This window comes from Diadema antillarum, unplaced genomic scaffold (genome assembly GCF_040938485.1).
Source record: "Diadema antillarum isolate AM-2024a unplaced genomic scaffold, OU_Dant_1.0 seq00000672_RagTag, whole genome shotgun sequence".
Lineage (NCBI taxonomy): Eukaryota > Metazoa > Echinodermata > Echinoidea > Diadematoida > Diadematidae > Diadema > Diadema antillarum.
The window spans coordinates 283,142-300,799 of record NW_027271579.1 but is presented as its reverse complement, the minus strand read 5'-3'; the positions used below and the strand labels follow the sequence as shown (position 1 = coordinate 300,799).

The following is a 17,658-nucleotide window of genomic DNA, read 5'->3' as shown; positions in this document are numbered from 1 at the left end:
GTTCAACATGTTAATGTGATCCCTCAGGGACCTCAAGAGGGTCATCTTTGGCTGTTTTGCTGGTGGCATGGGGATTCATGGGTGACCCAATTGAATTATCTGCATTTGTTGCCCACCAGGGAACATTCAAAAAAACAAATAGCACCAATCAGTGAATATGTGCTTCAAAGTGTACACTCATTAGTAATGGTCAACTCCAGCCGAGATTTTATGGCTTTCTGTGTAAATGTGATTACATAGCGATCAGTGATAAAGCTGTACGCAAGTCATTATGGAGATTCTCAAATACACGTATATCCAAGCCAGACCAGCCTTCCCACTCCATGGTATCCCTATGCTGCCAGGTTTTTAAAGAAAGATTATTATTATCATTGTTATTATTATTGTTTGTTTGTTTGTTTGTTTGTTTTTGTTCTTGTTCTTTTTTTTTTTGATAAAGAAGTTGTGTGTCACAGCATTACATGCCATGCACTTCTCAGCTTGCAGTTGAAAGATGCTGCTCTGGAGTTCCTTTGTGCTTTTAATACATCAGTTCAGAGTAAAAGAAAATACTGTTGTGATATTGTGTTTTCATCATGTACATTGCATTAAATGCTGTTGTCCCAGTCATAAGAGGAATTATGTAGTTGGTTGCTGTACTTTGTCTTTCAGCAAACACTTCATTACACTTTCTGGTAGTATCAGAGCTGCCACGTCTACCTATTCTTTGCAGGAGGTGCCCTGATAAGTTAAGATACTGTATTTCTTCTTGATCAGACTAAAGGATATGAAAGCCTCCATAAATACAGGATACGTCTTCATCCATTGTGATGCATGTATCACACTAGTATCCGTGTGATTGCTCTTAGATATATCCCTGGTTTTGAGTCGTTAATGTTGGCAGGCAAGCAGCGTGTAACCATTCGGTGAAATTAATGCCTTTCCCACTCTGTTTCTCACAGTATCATACCAATCACTTCACTTTGAAATTACCAAATGATTAAGAAATGAATGTTTAATTTCAAATGAGTTACTTTATTTATTTCTGAGGTCCCAATTACAAGTTGTCCCTCTAAAATGTACTTTATAGCAAACTGTTTGTAGATAGAGCTCTCATCAGCAGTTCTATAGTCGCACACACCAGCAATTAAAAAAAAAAAAATACTGTAGATATTTGCAACAGGATGAGAAACCTATTAATTCTTGTGTGGACACACACTTGGAATTGTTAACTCTCGCGTGCACATTGTGATACAAAAATCTTGTCCGGGTTGAATTTTCTCTAAATCCTCCTGATAATTTCCCCTGCATGATATGTGTGCACAGAAACTAAATTTTATGATTCCATAATGCAACTTGCTACACAAGGTGTGCACGTTCCGGCACCCCGGGGTCACCGTCTGGAAATTCAAAGCACTTCATTTACAATTAAGTTAAGATTATCATTGTTACTATTTTTTTTTTTTTTTTTTGCCTTTGCCTTTGCTAGAGCAGTAACAAATGAACTTGATTTTTGTATTGCAATGCAAAAACTCATAATTCCTGTGAGTAAGTGCGGCTGAAGATAGACCCCCACACTCCCTCCCCCCCCCCCCCCCAAAAAAAAAAGGAGAAAAAACTCTTTGAAAGTTTTCACACATCAGATATGACTTGCCCTCGCAAAGACTATTTCATTTATTTTGAATATGGATGGCGAAATTTACCGGCTTTCATGTATGTGGACTTTCTTGATGACAAATTTCAGTAACAAATGTACAACTCATTGGATGTATTACATGTACAGTACATCTATTCTCCACACCATATATGAGAAGAAATCAAGACTTTGCAAAAAGATTTGCTCTGTTGTGGTTATGATTCAAGAATCTTGCAACTGAAAAAGAGATAATGCTTGTACTGAGACAACTAGAGAAATCAGTATTGCAAGGACATTTGTTCAGATTAAATAAAGTTCACCCTTTGAATCTGGTACTATTTGTGTGATAAGTTATTTTGGGTGTTGAAGATACTTATTTTTGCTGTATTTTATGTGTATCTTGTAATTTGTATTTCTCAATATATGCTTGCATGTATGTAATTACATGTAAATTGCACATTTGCTATGTACATAAATATATATGTGTGTGTGTGTGTGTGTAGGTGGATGTGACATTGCAAACACATAATTGAACAGTACTGCAAACATTAATAAATATGCTTTTACCACTTGTCACTGATAAAAGTTAAAGGAGATTTCCACACAACGTAAAAGTTAGAAGAGAAAGTAAAATTTCATAGGCAAAATGTTAAACATTTGATCAGAATCGGATGAATGTTACGGTCTAGTAATTAAATTGTGAAGTTTTGCAAATTTATGCAAAACAGTTGATATGAATATGCTAATGAGTGAGCTGATGATGTCACTACCTCAATTTTCCACTTATCGTGTACAAACATTGAAGAAACTTTAATTTATCTGCAAGGAAAGTGTAAAACATGATGTTCTTCCCGACTGAAGAACAATCGGTAACAGGAGCATGATTGCACCTGAACAAAAGTAGAACCTACATGTACCTCAAAATTATTTAAGACTTTGTGCACAAAGTAGGCCTGTATAGCAGGTTGTAAGTGAACGACATCAACTCACTCATTTGCAAATTCATATTGACTGTTCCAGAACTATTTACAATATATAAAATCAATTTACAATTTCATAGTGTCCCCAATTTAGATCCGATTGTGATCAAAATTTCACTGTTTTGCTTGAAAATTCGTTCATATCAGACTAACTTGTAACTGGACCGGAATTTCCTGAATGGACTTAAGATGCATCCTCCAGAGGATATGTTTGTCCGAATAATGTTATCTTCCTCTTCTGGTGGGGAAAGGGGTGGGGGAGAAAATGCGACCTTGATTGTCTGTTTGTTCATTTTCCATCTGAGAAGATGGCTGGATAGCCCATATTCGGCTACACTAAACGGGTTTTCCATTGGGTCCAGTTCCTGAGTTGGATGTGAGGCGGGATCACTTCATCGGGTTAGACACCCTGCTCTTTGCGTGAATGAATGAAGCGGGATCTCTTACGTGCGCGAATTGTGGCTCTCTCAAACACGGGACCTCCATTTAATGTCCTATCCGAGGGACAGAGTGGTTTGCCTCTTGCTAGAGGGAACGGTATGATTACACGCAACATTGCTCAGTCCAGACTAGGGGTATCGAACCCGGGTCGCTTGGGTCGGAGGCAAACGCGCTACCAACTGAGCTAACTCACCGCCTTAATGTACCTTATTGTACGTATTTTGCAGCTGTAATTGTGAAAGACGCTACTATGATTTATTTAGAAGTCGAGATCAAGATTTAACAAGTCAATACAAAAGTTTAGAATTTCTCGAGTATATATAAATCCTACAAAAGTTTGGAATTTCTCAGGCATGTAAGTCCTAAAAGTCCTCAGGGGAGATTAGAAAATAGTCAAACTGTTACGCAGTTTCAAACATCGAACATTAAGTTACTGTGCGTAATCTATGATAACGTCTATTCCTTTGTTGTGAGTCAATTTCTTCCAGAAGTGTGCAGAAAACGAAAATCTTGATTCACGAAGAATGATAAACCCCTTTCCACAAGTACTACTGCACTTTGTGTCGCTCTTGGTTTTCGAATGTCAATGTCCTTAAGCACATGTTTCAACACATACACCTTCGAGCACATTATTACACAAAACCTCGCCAATATCGTATTTCATGGCTTCTATAAAACATGATTTTTAGAATTTTCAGAATTTGCAATAGAATAGATAGGGCCTCATCCACGTCAAGCTCTGCTTATGATGACGGTCCCCTGTATTGATTTCTCCTTTGTTCATAGATACAGTATGCCTTAATATGTTATTTTGATTCATATGTCACTACAGACTGATGTTGTTACGAAAATGATATATTTTGTATTGATTTATATGTTAAACTCTCTCTTCTTCTTTTTTTGTTGTTGTTGCATACTCTGTATCACTCTGTTTTCATTTGTAATTGTATTTGGAGAAAGCAAATGCAGAAATAAACCAAACCAAACCAAACCAAACCAAAATGGGATCTCCTTCTAATAAAATGGATAATGTCTGAAACAAACTCACTGATAAGGGTCAGTATGCGGTTAAATTCATTTGTGATACTGTTTGTCTATGTATACAAGTTCGTATAAAGAAACAGATGGGTTGAATATAAGATGTACAGATATCGAGTGGTTAACAACACTATTAATTAATCGCCCTAAACATGCCGCACCTTTTACAGTGGCGGATCCGGGAGGGGGGGGGGGGGGGCTCCCCTTTATTTTTTCAACACAAGAACTAAAAGGAAAAAATGGAGGGGGCGCGTGCGCCCACTTTAATATTGTAAAGATGCCTGGCCCCTCCCCCTTTACGGCAATATATCCTGGATCCTCCCCGTTGTATACATGAGGTTTATAAACAACATAGAAATGACTCCTATAAAATGTATAGATAATGTACGAAATCTATTACAAGCAACAATGTACGCATTGCATTGGAGTATGTAAGACTTCTCCAGAGCTATTAAGCCGTGTTTTCAGAATCGAATCATATCCAGACACAATTCCAAATACTTATGCTTATAGTCTGATACCAAATGATCACACAAGATTATAGACGACATAGTGACGCCGGATGATATAGAAATATTTCTAATCAATGTTTTAAACTCAGAAACTCAATGCATGCAGATCGACATATTTCATTTATGCAGTATCATGTTTGCACTGAAGTGACATTAAACTATAGCTATGTACAGTCATGCATTAAAGAAGACTGAGTCACGTGAATGAATAACGTTACGGGTTTTGTTTTTTCTTCCGTTTAAATTGATAACGCGATATCATCACAAGGACAGGTGAATGGAGGTGAAGAAATGTCATATAAATGGATACCTCGCAGCAGTGACAAGAAAGGTGCATGTACTGTCTTCTAATACTAGTACTCTTCTCTTGTCGGAATCAGGAAGACAACGTGCGAAATAAACTTTCGTCCTGAGACCGCAATGTCCACCCACCTTCATCTATCCCGTTTTTATATTGAACCTTACTATTATTATTATTTTTTTTTACAAAGCAGCACCAATATTGGTTTGCTGTACTTTCTTATACAACCGCAGTATAATAAAGATACATAGTTCATACACTCGTGCAAAACTAAGCCCGAAAATGATATAGGCCTATTAGGCCGGTTCAATATTGATTTCTGTTAGATTGTGAGAGTATTTTCATCGGACACATCCACATTTTGCTCGTACACCTCAATCGTCGTGTCTTGACCCGGAGCGATGCTCTCTTTCCCATTCGTTTGTTCAGTTATGATGGTAGAAGGTCCTGATGCCTTGTTCGTGTCCACGTTCTTGTCCATGCTCGAGCTTGTGGTAGCCTGAGGCTCGGTCGACGACGTTGGTGCGTTCCCGTTGCCGTCCGCTAGGGGCTCTTTGTCTTCTGCGACGGGCATGGAGAGTTTTCCCAAGAAATTGATGGCGATGCCGTACACAACAAGGCCGAGAACGAACCCGCCGAGTACGCCTATAGAGATGAACACTGGAGTGGTGTTGAAAGGCGCTGTCGCAGCTATCGTATTGCTCACTGCAGGTGGTGATCAGATCATAATTTTTTTATTTGATAAAGTACTGTGCCAGTAAGTCAACTTTCTATGAGCAATGAGATGATGATATTGATCATGGGATATTTGACATATACAGAGCGTATCAAAAAAAAAGGTAATCCAACTTTGGAGGGCTGCCATTTCTTAATTGTCAGTTATGAAGAGCAAAATGTTGATTGTAAGGAAAGGGGAACTCTTCCTCTTTCCATTGATACCTAATTATGTTGACAATTGTCATGCATGACTGAGCACATGGACTTTAAAGACAACAATGACAAATTGCACTTTTTCCAAGTTTGCGTGTTATTGTGAAGGAACAATGCATGTCTCACTGCATTGATGAGATCTGCCAATGAAAGTTGCCAAAGATGCCAGCATGTACGAATGCAGGTTTGTGTTTAGGTTTTGTGTTTAGGTTTTCTACTAACATTTTATGGTCCATAACCTTTAACATGGCCTTTTGTCCGATAACTTGGTCGCTCCCACTGAGGCCAAGCCACACAATCCATTTTTCTCTGTTCATATTCAACACATAGCTCGCAGTGGCAAACCATGTCTTAAATATGAAGAGAGTAAAATGGATAATGGTTTCGCCTTTCTATGGGAAGGACCAAACATCGACAACTTGGCCATGTTCAAGGTTATGAACCATAAAACGTTAGAAGAAACCCTAAAGCACGAATTTGCAGTCGTGCAGGCTGGCCTGATGATTTGACCACTTTCATTGACAGATCTCATCCATGCAGTGAGAGGTGCATTGTTCCTTCACAATAACACGCAAACTTGGAAAAAGTGCAATTTGTTATTGTTGTCTTTAAAGTCCGTGTGCTCAGTCATGCATGACAATTGTCAACATAATTACGTATCAATGGAAAGAGGAAGAGTTCCTCTTTCCTACCAATTAATGTTGTGCTCTTCATAACTGACAATTAAGAAATGGCAGCCCTCCAAAGTTGGATTACCTTTTTTTTATACGCTCTGTATAGATACTGTCTATACACGATCCACCATCAGTCTCCTGAAGATTTGTACTTTGATTAATAGAGTCAGCGTGACAGGTAGACATTATACAATCTGGAGTTTTGCTATTTACACCTGTCTCCAGATCATCATCATTAACAACAACAACAACAACAGCAACAAACTTACATAAAACATATAAATGCTTTCGATCACTCCATCAGTGTGACATGAATTATGCCCACGGTCATTTTGATTACGGTACTCAGTCATGATGCCCGTAATGATGTGAATTACGTGATGTCTTCACTTTCTTAACACCACTAAACCCAATGATTCATATATATATATATATATATATATATATATATATATATATATACCATCACCTGTTAATTCCAGCAATATCCAACTCACCTGTCGTCATGACTTCACTTACGAGGATAGTCGTAGCATTCTCCATGTTTGTCCCTCTTTTTTTTAATGCTGTAGGCCTATATGGAGCTCAATGGCAACCTACAGAGTAGTAGAATATTCACCATGATAATGGTAATGATGATTATGATAATAATTTCTTGTATTCAGCATGTCTATACATATCATACGTGTCACTTAATACCGAACATGTCTATTGTGCTGTTTCAGACTATGCTTACGTTTGTAGTATATGACTGTGTGCACTATACACCCGTAAACTTTCATGCAACCTATATACACCTATATACCTCTGAAGTGCAAAATTATATATTGTTAACAATGTCAATTAAGTAGTTTCTATAAAGAGTGGCATAGTGATGCAATCCATTGAGTACGTTCCTTGTCAATATTATCTAACTTGCAGAATATGATTATTTTTTCATAGCGATAGATTATAGGATCGAAACATATACTTTGTTAAATAATGTGTCTTTATCTTAATTTGTGTGTGTGTGTGTGTGTGTGTGTGTGTGTGAGTGTGTGTGTTTGTGTGGTTGCCGCCTTAATAAAGTATAACAGTGCGACTCTACACTTTGTTCCAAAGGCTCATAAAATTAGAGAAACTATTTGAACAGCATGTTTGGCTCAGTCGCGTGATCTATGGCAACGGATTACTTACGTATCAAGGCTTGTGCTCCGAGATGGAACCAGAACAGGTATATCATTACCACGATGTTCTATCAGTCACAATGATTACGGCTGCTGTACACAATAGTATCTTAATGCGTTACCATTCAACGTCACATTGAACGTTTAATTGAAAACTGCAACAATGCAATAGGAAACACCGAGGTTGCGGTATCATCCGCCTTCCCTTTATGCCTTTGCTCTAAACCGTAACAATTCGAGAAATGGGTAATCACCGCCAGGACAACAGCAACAATCAAAGTTGAAAGTTTCGATCCGATCAAGCGATACTCATGTGGGAATCAGAACGCACACTAACTCGATCGTTGAAAATGACACCAGTCCACCGTGAAATACTTGAGTATACTTTGTTCACCCATACAAACACACACTAGTCCTGAAAACTTGATCCACTCCCTCCATGTCTGCACGCTCCAGTTTTGTTGACGCCGAGTACAGAGTAAATACAAAAGAGAATACTGAATAACAATACACCTCCGACATCAGTCTGTACACCTTAGTTGTGCTGGTTCCATTTGAATGACTGCAAAAAGATTGCGATTGACATCGACACTGCCTGACATTATAAAAGTGGTCTTAAACTTACTTGAGGGAGTGACCTGATGCCACGAAATCGTCACTTTTATGGTTATATGACGATAATTAATGACTCTACGGCTGTGTGTCATCTCAAGATCTCATGCGTATTATTGACTCAGGGTTTACCAAAGACGGGAAGATGAGTGAAGTGGCGTATAATGTTTTAGGGGTTCGGGCAGAGTTCTGATAGAAACCAATAAAAACGATCTCATGAAATTTATTGGGAAGGAATGATTATACTTGAGATACATAATGACTGATGATTAGAGTGCTTTTAAAGTTTCACATTCCTGCTCAAAGTCTGTGAACGCAAAATAATTATGTCATCACTTTGTTCAAGGCCTATAAATTTTGTTAGGCCTGAGAGATTTATATGACGTTTTTGGTTTGATTGATTGATTGATTCTCTGACTGGCATTACGTTATTATACAATTCCATCAATTTTCAGCAATATCACCAAACACTAATCTTTGTGGAGGAGGAAGATGGAGACAATTACAAAAGAGCAAGCATGAAAACGCGCAAATTTTTCCACCACTGGCAAACAGGTAAGACACCTCTAAAAGTATCCAATGATCTTCAGTATTTTCCGTGGTGTTTTCCCTGGAACATCTAGAAACCTTATACAAAGTTGTTTTGTTTTGTTTTGACTATCATAATTATTCTTGAATGTTGATTGGGCGACTTCCTTCACTAAACAATGCATTTACAAATCGTCTTCAATCAATAATTCATTGTATGATTATTGAGCAGGATATACATTTCCTCGATTTCTGTAATAGAGAAAAACAAACCCAAACAGAAACGAGAGGGGCGTGGTTTCGCCCGACGAAAAAAAAAAAGGGGGGGCGGAAGCGGGCGGGCACAGAGGGAGTTGCGTGCGTTTTTATTGTACGCAAAGAGAGAGGCACGTGTAGAATCTCTTTGATTGTACTCTCTAAAAAAGAAAGAGTGAATTTTCACTCGATTTTCACTCCCCTTGGTAGTGACGTCAAGGATCACTAGAAGTGGAGTGAATTTCAAGTGAACAGAAATTTCACTCCAAAAGAGAGTGAAAAAAGACGGAAATGTTTTTGCTGGGATGTTCACTCCTTTCTCACTCTAAATTCACTCCTGAGGTATTTCACTCTTTTGTCAGTCGTTTTTCACTCCTTTCTCACTCTCAATTCACTCCTATTGTATTCACTCTTCTTTAACTCCGGAGGTTTTTCACTCCTTTTTCACTCTTTTTTTCAATCCTTTTTCAATCTTTTTTCAATCCCAAACGGAATTACACTCTACATGAGCACACATCTCTATCACCATTGATCACAGCATTCAGTGCACTACTTATTCAACCCTGGAAGAAAAGTGACAATATAGTGATGAATTTGGGAATAATCTAGGTGGTCTGGAGCCATTTTTTGGAATAATGAATACCAATCAAACTAATACAAACAAAAACAGCAAGCAACGTTCATAATACAGATATTTGTTAATATTAATGCATGTATTTAGAAGCCAACGATCCACCACTGGTAGCCCAGTGCATTGCCAACTTTGTGTTCCAGTTTTGAAAGTAATTCTTACCCGAGCTGGATCAATACATGAAACTGAATAAATATAAGCTAGTAATCCAAATGGCTGTTGTTTCATTCTTTCTTATCAATTTATTCTTTCTTTAAGTAGCATTGAGGGGGATATAAGAAGATAATGTACTAATGCTACGCATGTTATGTTTGTTTGTTTTTTTTTTTTTTTTAATGAGCTGAATCTCTATAATAAATGTGTGATGTCCACTGGATCACCTGAAATTTAAGAAAAAAAGGAATATTCCTCTTGAAATATCTAAACTTCAACTGCAGAGCAGTACACCATTACAAACAGTCTTCATGTGCTGAGTATCTGGTTTTCCATGAATTATGTGGCCAATAATAATTATACATATTCTTATCATTTAAGAACAACTGTCACCATAATCATCACAAGGTCCCTGTAAATATGCTATTCTAGCTGTCATTCCCAAAGCTCTACAAATGGAGAGTTTGTTTGCAAAAACTGCTAAGTCCATATGTGCCAAATGGAGATATTTGCGATTAAAGGTCAAGAAAAATAGAGAGAATAATAAGAAAATGTTTGCTTCTTTTGATCATAACTTCAAAAATGTACCTTTATATGTAGTGACCAATATATAATTTAAAAGGTATTATTTTGTACTTTATGACAGAGACCGTACTTCAAAATCTTTAAAAATGGACATATCGGTTTTTGCGAACAAACTCTTCAAATATTAACATCACACATTTCCCTGAAAATATGCCAAATTCATGAAGTTTGTGCAAAAGTGAAAAAATTTACAAGTACCCTTCCTGAACATGTTTAATTTTCGACTACAAGTGAATATAATTATTGCATGTTCAATGATAAGCTACAAAAGACTTACAAAGTATAGTCACCATTATCTATATTATAATACAAAAACAATTACACATGTAGTAGGGATTGTGATTGCTTCGAAAAATTGACAAAAATACAAAAATTTTCAATACTGCATGGCTAATCAAGTTTGGATCCTCTGTCATGTAACACAGTGATGCTCTACAAGTACATTGTATAAATACCTAAACATACTCGATCAGAGAAGCATGGTCTTGACTTTAAGTAGGCTTTAGGTGGGGTATTTATGTAGATGATAGAGCCAGAGGGGGGCCTCCCTGGAACCCCCCAGACCTCGGCCATCAACCGTGCGATCATTACAAAATCCACACACAAATTGCCTGTGACATAATCTATAAAACGGTAATGTTGATTTTCAACAACAACAAAAAAAAAGTACCTTGGCTAAATTATGCTAATTTGAGCATGAAATCAGACCATTTGCCATAAATAAAGTTCCAAAAAGGCACATTTTTGTTTTTTGTGTAAATATTCTTTCTAGTGTCCATAGCAAATGAAAGAGAAAAAACTGTGCCATCAAAAAATTCTGAAGTATTTATTTTTTTCTATTTACTCATGTATTTCTTTGTTTCTTACTTTTTGTTTTTCATTGCCTTTTCAATGAAATTTGTCAGCAACACGTCCAGCATGAAAATATTCATGTTATTGATTACAATCAATAACCCCCAAAATAATCATGCCTTCATGAAATTTGGCATGGAATGTCAAAGGGAAGGAGGGCTCGTAGCGGCCCCCCCCCCCTCAACCGGGCCTACTATTTATGGAAACAGAATTGCAATCAATACAGTTGACACAACATGTATCATATCATTGATCTTCTTCACCTAAATAAGGCATCATTGTACAATATTGAACACTTGTAATCCTTCCGAGTTTTGCCAGATGTAGCAACAACTAATGCATGCAAACTGAATTTCTTATAGAGTGATTTCATGTGACGTCATGTTGGCCACCATAATGGTGGCTTCCATAGCAAAGGCGATCAATATTCATTCATGCATGCCTCTCTAACAAAGGTGTTCTTTTGCCTTAGGTTTCCCTGAAGTAAATATTGCTGCAGCTTTTGTATGCAGTCTTGATTTCTAGTCGGTTTAGGCAATTGACTTCACTAGGCTGCGTTCACATAGAAGTATACAGTATTCGCTATTCGCTATTCGGGCACCCAGTACACCATCACCCGCACCGTCAACTCGCCATCCCATGCAGTGAGGATTTCTTCCTCCTACATCCCAGCAAATCTTATTAACAATTTCTAAACTGCATCAGAATGTCAGTCTACATGCTTATTTTTGCTAAAGGGCAAATCCAGACCAAAATTGTCCTTATTTCATAAACGAGAGACGGTATACGCTGCAAGAAAATCGAACAAGCTCATTTCCCACTTTGCTATACTATTCTATGCTATTCGGTACATTCAAATAGTGCCCTCTTATGTGAACCGGTGTTAGGAAATCCTATTGTTCGATTCAAGCTATTCGCGTGCCTTGAAAACGAGCCCCAAATACCCATATAGTATACTTCTATGTGAACGCAGCCTTATGGTGGGCAATTGTGACATCACTGCTAACACACTATAAAATATGATTGTCAATTGCAGGTTATCTTAATAATTTGTTACGAGATCAAGGGAAGAATTATCCATAAGTTTGACTTGGCACATTAGTGAACTAATCTATTTAACTCCATCTACTCTAATGCCGTGGATTTATCAATGATGGGCTGCAGATGTTTCGTGGAAAAAGAAGTTGAACCAATTGAGCTTCTACCCACAAGTTTTTCAAAGTACAGTACATCAATTACATAAAGGTGAAAATGTACAAAATAACTCTGGGTCCCGTAACCCTAGGGATCAATGATTCCCATCAATTTTGTTTCATTTTTTTAAAAGATTTTTCCCCCTACTCCAAAGAAGATGGATGCAATAAATTTGAGCACATGCATATTGTACTGCATCAATGCTAATCAAAGGGGTGACAAACGTATGTGGTAACTTAATCACAACATGGAGACATGATCTTCATCCCAAGAGCATGGATGACCATTGGAAGATTCTACTATTTAGCTGCTATTTGTAGCATTCCCCCCCCCCCCAAAAAAAAAAAAAAAAAAAAAAAATGAGGGAAAGAAAAAAAATTACATGCGAGTGTCTGTCAACAGTTTTCTCTCTTGAATATCAGACCATAAAAAGGTTTTATTAAAGCAAGTCAGAATTGCCTGGAGAGAAGGGGGTGCTTAATCATGAGCGCAGCAAGATTCGTATCATGCGGAATGCCAAGCTGTGTGTGGCCAAACATTCTTTGATATGCTTGGAACACCTCACAGATGAATGTATTGATTAACATGTGGCCATGAAGAGGATATTTTTTTTACTATATAAGTCAAAACTATTTTCAGTTACTAGTATATACAACAATACACAATTTAAAACATTAACAATCACACATTCTATGCAACAAACTCTTTTCGTCGGCAAGCCCAGTTCTACTTTTAATGTTGAAGTGCTGCAGTACATCCTGGTAACAGCTTCATGCTAAACTACCGCTGAGCCTGATGAGGCTGACTCTTCAACAAGAATGTAAGTTCCAACGTCAGAGGAGCATATGCTGTATCTCAAAAGAGGAAAAGGCAAGGGTATTTAGACCTACACACCGATGGTAGCTGTCTCTTCTCACTGGGCTTCTAATCTAACGTTGGAATGGTGCTCGGTCAATGGGCTTGGTGAGAGCTGCAACTACTCTCTCTCTCTCTCTCTCTCTCTCTGCCTGAGGTGATGTGTGGTGTCATAGCTCCTCAAGGTCTTCAAATGATACTCAATGAATCCATGATCCTTGCCATACAGGTATACTCCTGAAATATAAAAATGCATTGCAAGTCAAAGCTTTTTCTTGAGTCTCAACAAATTTGACTTTGGCACAGAGTTGACTATAACTGATGAAGATCTGATAGCAGTAGAAATACATGTAGTGGCATTCTTATGGAAGAAAACCAGAATAGGTTTATTATAAATGAACGGCGCAACTGGCATGTGGAACTTAAGTTACATTACGTTACGTTGAAGTTAACGTTCATCGAACCCAAGTCATGGAATCAGGCCAATCTGCACACAACTTTATTAGACATCTATGAGAAGGTACATCACAATCCCCACATTGCCTGTATATTTGCACAATGAGTTTATTAAGAAATAGATGCAATTTCCCTGTAAAGGCCATTTTTTTTTTTTTTTTTTTGGGGGGGGGGAGGAGGTCATGCCCATAATCTGAAAAACTTTGGGTCCTTGCCCCCTAACTAAACAAGGATGATCAACTCCTCGTTTGGTTGCTTAATTCTGTCCACTAGCTCTTGAGAAAAGTTGAAAATGTTGAAGTTTTTGCAAGCTAGATGAATAAGATACCATGTATGTCACTTAATCTTTCTGCTAAAGAGGGCTAAAAAAAGTTGTAGATCACATAAACTTACGAGTATAAACTTACATGTCCTTTTGCATCTTGTGTGGTGTCTCACAAAGTGGGGTACTGCATCGCAACTGCCTTGGCCACAACATCCTTTGCTCACTACTTGGTATCTGAATTTAAAAAGAAAGCAAGAAAAATGTTAATCATATTCTACATTATTTGTACATTTATTTATTGCTACTTGAGCCAGATATCAGTTAATACATATGAACATTTCATGCAGATAGGTTAAGTGTGAATGTGCACAGTTAGTAGAAAAATTTATACAAGATGTGATTATCCATTGAACTTCATGGCACATCAACTCCCACTTTTTTTATTAATCATTGTGATGATTAAATCATAAGTATTGGGACTATTATCAAATCAATATACATGTGGCCCGATGGGGCTACCACGAAAATAAGTCAGCGTGGAGTCTTGTACGTACACTCTGTTTACATGTTTTATACAAGTATACCAGTCTTTATTTTTAAATCTATAACCATCACTTCATTAACAATGTTACACTTACCAGTCCATTCTACTTTCTTTCCTTTTTTTTTTTTTTTTTTGGGGGGGGGGGGGCAAATTTTAGTCTGCTTTTCTCTATACTTGAGAAGACCAAAAAAAAAAAACAAACAAAACCAAATGAACAGGCAAATTACATGGTTATATATTGGATGGAAATGTACATTGTAGTACAAGACATGACAATGGGAAACTGGTATTCCAGACCAATTTTCAAATTATAATAATAATATATGAATAATAATAATATTCTACATAATTGAACTTACGCTGTACAGTTTTCTGCTTCCATTTTCAACAACAAATATGCTGCAATGATCTTGATGTGCAGATGTCTCCTCAGAACAGTCAGAACTCCTTCCCTCAGCTTTTGAAGTATCTCTTCCCCCTTGAAGTGATGTGTGTGTTGAATTCCTGGGCAAATAAGTAAAATTTAATGGTTTTATGAATACCAGGTAATACAAATGGCATGAGGATAGTAGGTTCCTCCAGTTTACATTATAAACTTGAAGAGCAAAATCATTTAACATACATATTTGACATAAGCAACAGCTCTACTTTCAAATACACAACTCAAGACTGACCATAACATGGTTTTCACTTCTGTCGATACGGCAAGTACACGGTACACATTTTTCTTAAATACAAGTACTAACCTGCAAGACATTCATTGTCAGAGGGAAGGACAGCTCCAAAACTGCTCCATGAAGTATCTTGAAAATCATTTCTTCAAACAAAATAAAACCAACCAAGCATTCAGTCTCTTAATGTAGCCTCTTACGTAATTACTAAGACTCTAGAATGTAAAATAAATATAAATCAATTTCAAACTAGTCTCCCTTCATTAATCATTGTGGAAAACAACAGAATAGCTTACAGCAGGGTTAATGCAATGGAAGTCCATATCTCAGAGGCTCCTTCGCTGATATTGGCCCGGTGTTTCCAGCATTCGTCAACCCTGAATTCAATGGCTAGTCGTTGTATGACCACATCTGGTACTTTGCAATCTGGTGATCTGCACCCTCTTCGTGTGACAGAGACTGTACAGCTATCAATATCTGTCTTTGTTCTCCAAATGATGACCCCTACACTGAGTTCCTTTAAATCACCATCACTCCCGAAGAGCTGTCATGTCTACGTCCTTATCTGGAGGAAAGTATGAAAACACAAGGTTCAGAAATGGATGTAGAACTCATTTCCACAAGACCATGCAGTTGTTTTGTCCACACAAATACTAAGTGAGCACCAATACAAAAGCTAGTAGGCCTATTACTTTTTTTTAGCTACATCAGCATATAATGTTAGAATTAAAGACCCAAAGATGATCTCTGCCAAATTTCAATACCTAAGGTCACCTGTTACTTTCATAAAAAACAATGTTGAAAATAGTACCAGTCATCGTCTGCTACAAGGGGATCGATCTCCATGATGTATGAGCACGCTGATCTTCAGATAGAAGTGCGATGTCACAGTGGACCAACACTTAACACGAACAGTACACGCATCATACTTCTTACCTAGTACAGTATCACGACACATGACGTGGGAGCTGGTGTACGTGGTATTCTTCCAGCTGTTTGGATGCTCAAATGTAGCGGCAAATAAAAGTCCTTTTTACTACATACAGTGTATATAATGAACAATAATCATAAAAATCACCAAATTTCACCATTCTTTATTACCGTACTGATCGAGATCACCATCTCGTCTGGCAACACAGACCAGTGTCAGTGATTCGGCTGTCAACTCAACAATAGCAATGTAGAGTACGTGTCTGGCGCTAGGCGCTTCTAATGTATTGCTTTAATTAGCACAGCTCAGTAACAGTTAGGACCCTATAGTATAAGTTCGGTCTCTACACTCGACCACAGTAATCTCTGTGTGATGATATGCTTACGAATGTCAATTCAATGACCAACGACCAACGTTTCATTCATCACTCTTTTTTCTTTTTTTTTGTGAATAGTTCAAGCCCTAGATCCCAACGTGTACAATTAAAGTGTTGTCTAAAGACTCAACGTATTATTAGATCCCAACACCTAGCGTGTACCATCAGCTGAGTTTCGGCCTCGGATTCTAGCTGTTCGTAAGGTGTTCTAAATATGACCAGCCCCATATAGCTAACTGTGTACAAACCATTGTACCGTACATTAATTGTTCGTAGGAGCGCCAGTACGGGCCCGGGGTTATTCGTATAGAACCCTAAAGGTAACTTACATAAATGGTCGTTTACGGAGAGGTATAATTAGATCGATCTATGGTTTGCTTACCTTCAAAAATGTGAATAATATCTCCGCCCCACTCAATTTGAAGACAGAAATTTTCTCCCGTCCATCACGACATCCAGGCTCAGATTCTCACGATTGCACTTACAGTGTACACGCACGTAAAGCTGTGATCCTATGCATAATACACGCACAGCTAGCGTACAGCACGCAATTGCACACAGGGTCACAGTCCACGCACAGGCGACGCGTCGCTCTTCAGGCAAACCTGCCCGCGCCCAAGCCAGGGGAAATTGCGGCTGGTGATTGGCTTAGAGTAAACACATGACAGGGGAATTCTCAATTTCTATTGGCCTAGCCAAATGCGTTTAATTATGTATTCACTCAGAATTCACTCGGCTTAATTTTCACTCGGAATTCACTCGGCGAATGGGTTTCACACAAATTTCACTCGTTACAAGAGTGAAATTCACTCGACAACGAGTGAAAGTCACTCTTAATTGAGTGAAATTTTATTCACTCCTTCCGAGGAGTGAATTATTCACTCGAAATTTTTTAGAGAGTACTCCGCATGTAATAATATAGTAGAGGCTACTATGTAATCCCGTGAGATTTTTGTGCCAAAATTGATTTTTTTTGGCTAACTTTGTTAATTTGGGGGTGCTGAATCCAAAAAACTTTGGTTCCATTTTTTCTGACCACGTCTTCAGCCGCCATTTTGAATTTCAAAATGGCCGCCATAGCAAACTGTATTTT

At 37.8% G+C, this 17,658-nt stretch overlaps 1 protein-coding gene and 1 long non-coding RNA gene across 2 annotated transcripts; both read right to left on the bottom strand.

Moving 5' to 3' along the window:
* Positions 1 to 4,529: 4,529 nt before the first annotated feature.
* LOC139736871 (uncharacterized) lies at positions 4,530 to 7,989 on the bottom strand. The gene is made up of 3 exons (XM_071647534.1): positions 7,668 to 7,989; positions 6,989 to 7,087; positions 4,530 to 5,592 (listed from the first exon to the last, which is right to left on the bottom strand). The coding sequence occupies exons 2-3, from the start codon at positions 7,032 to 7,034 to the stop codon at positions 5,210 to 5,212; spliced, it is 429 nt and encodes a 142-aa protein (XP_071503635.1). The 5' UTR covers positions 7,035 to 7,087; positions 7,668 to 7,989; the 3' UTR covers positions 4,530 to 5,209.
* Positions 7,990 to 14,003: 6,014 nt separating this feature from the next.
* LOC139736872 (uncharacterized) lies at positions 14,004 to 15,761 on the bottom strand. Its single transcript, XR_011711352.1, has 3 exons — positions 15,555 to 15,761; positions 14,947 to 15,091; positions 14,004 to 14,277 (listed from the first exon to the last, which is right to left on the bottom strand). It is a non-coding gene; the product is annotated as an uncharacterized lncRNA (long non-coding RNA).
* Between the last annotated feature and the right edge of the window lie 1,897 nt (positions 15,762 to 17,658).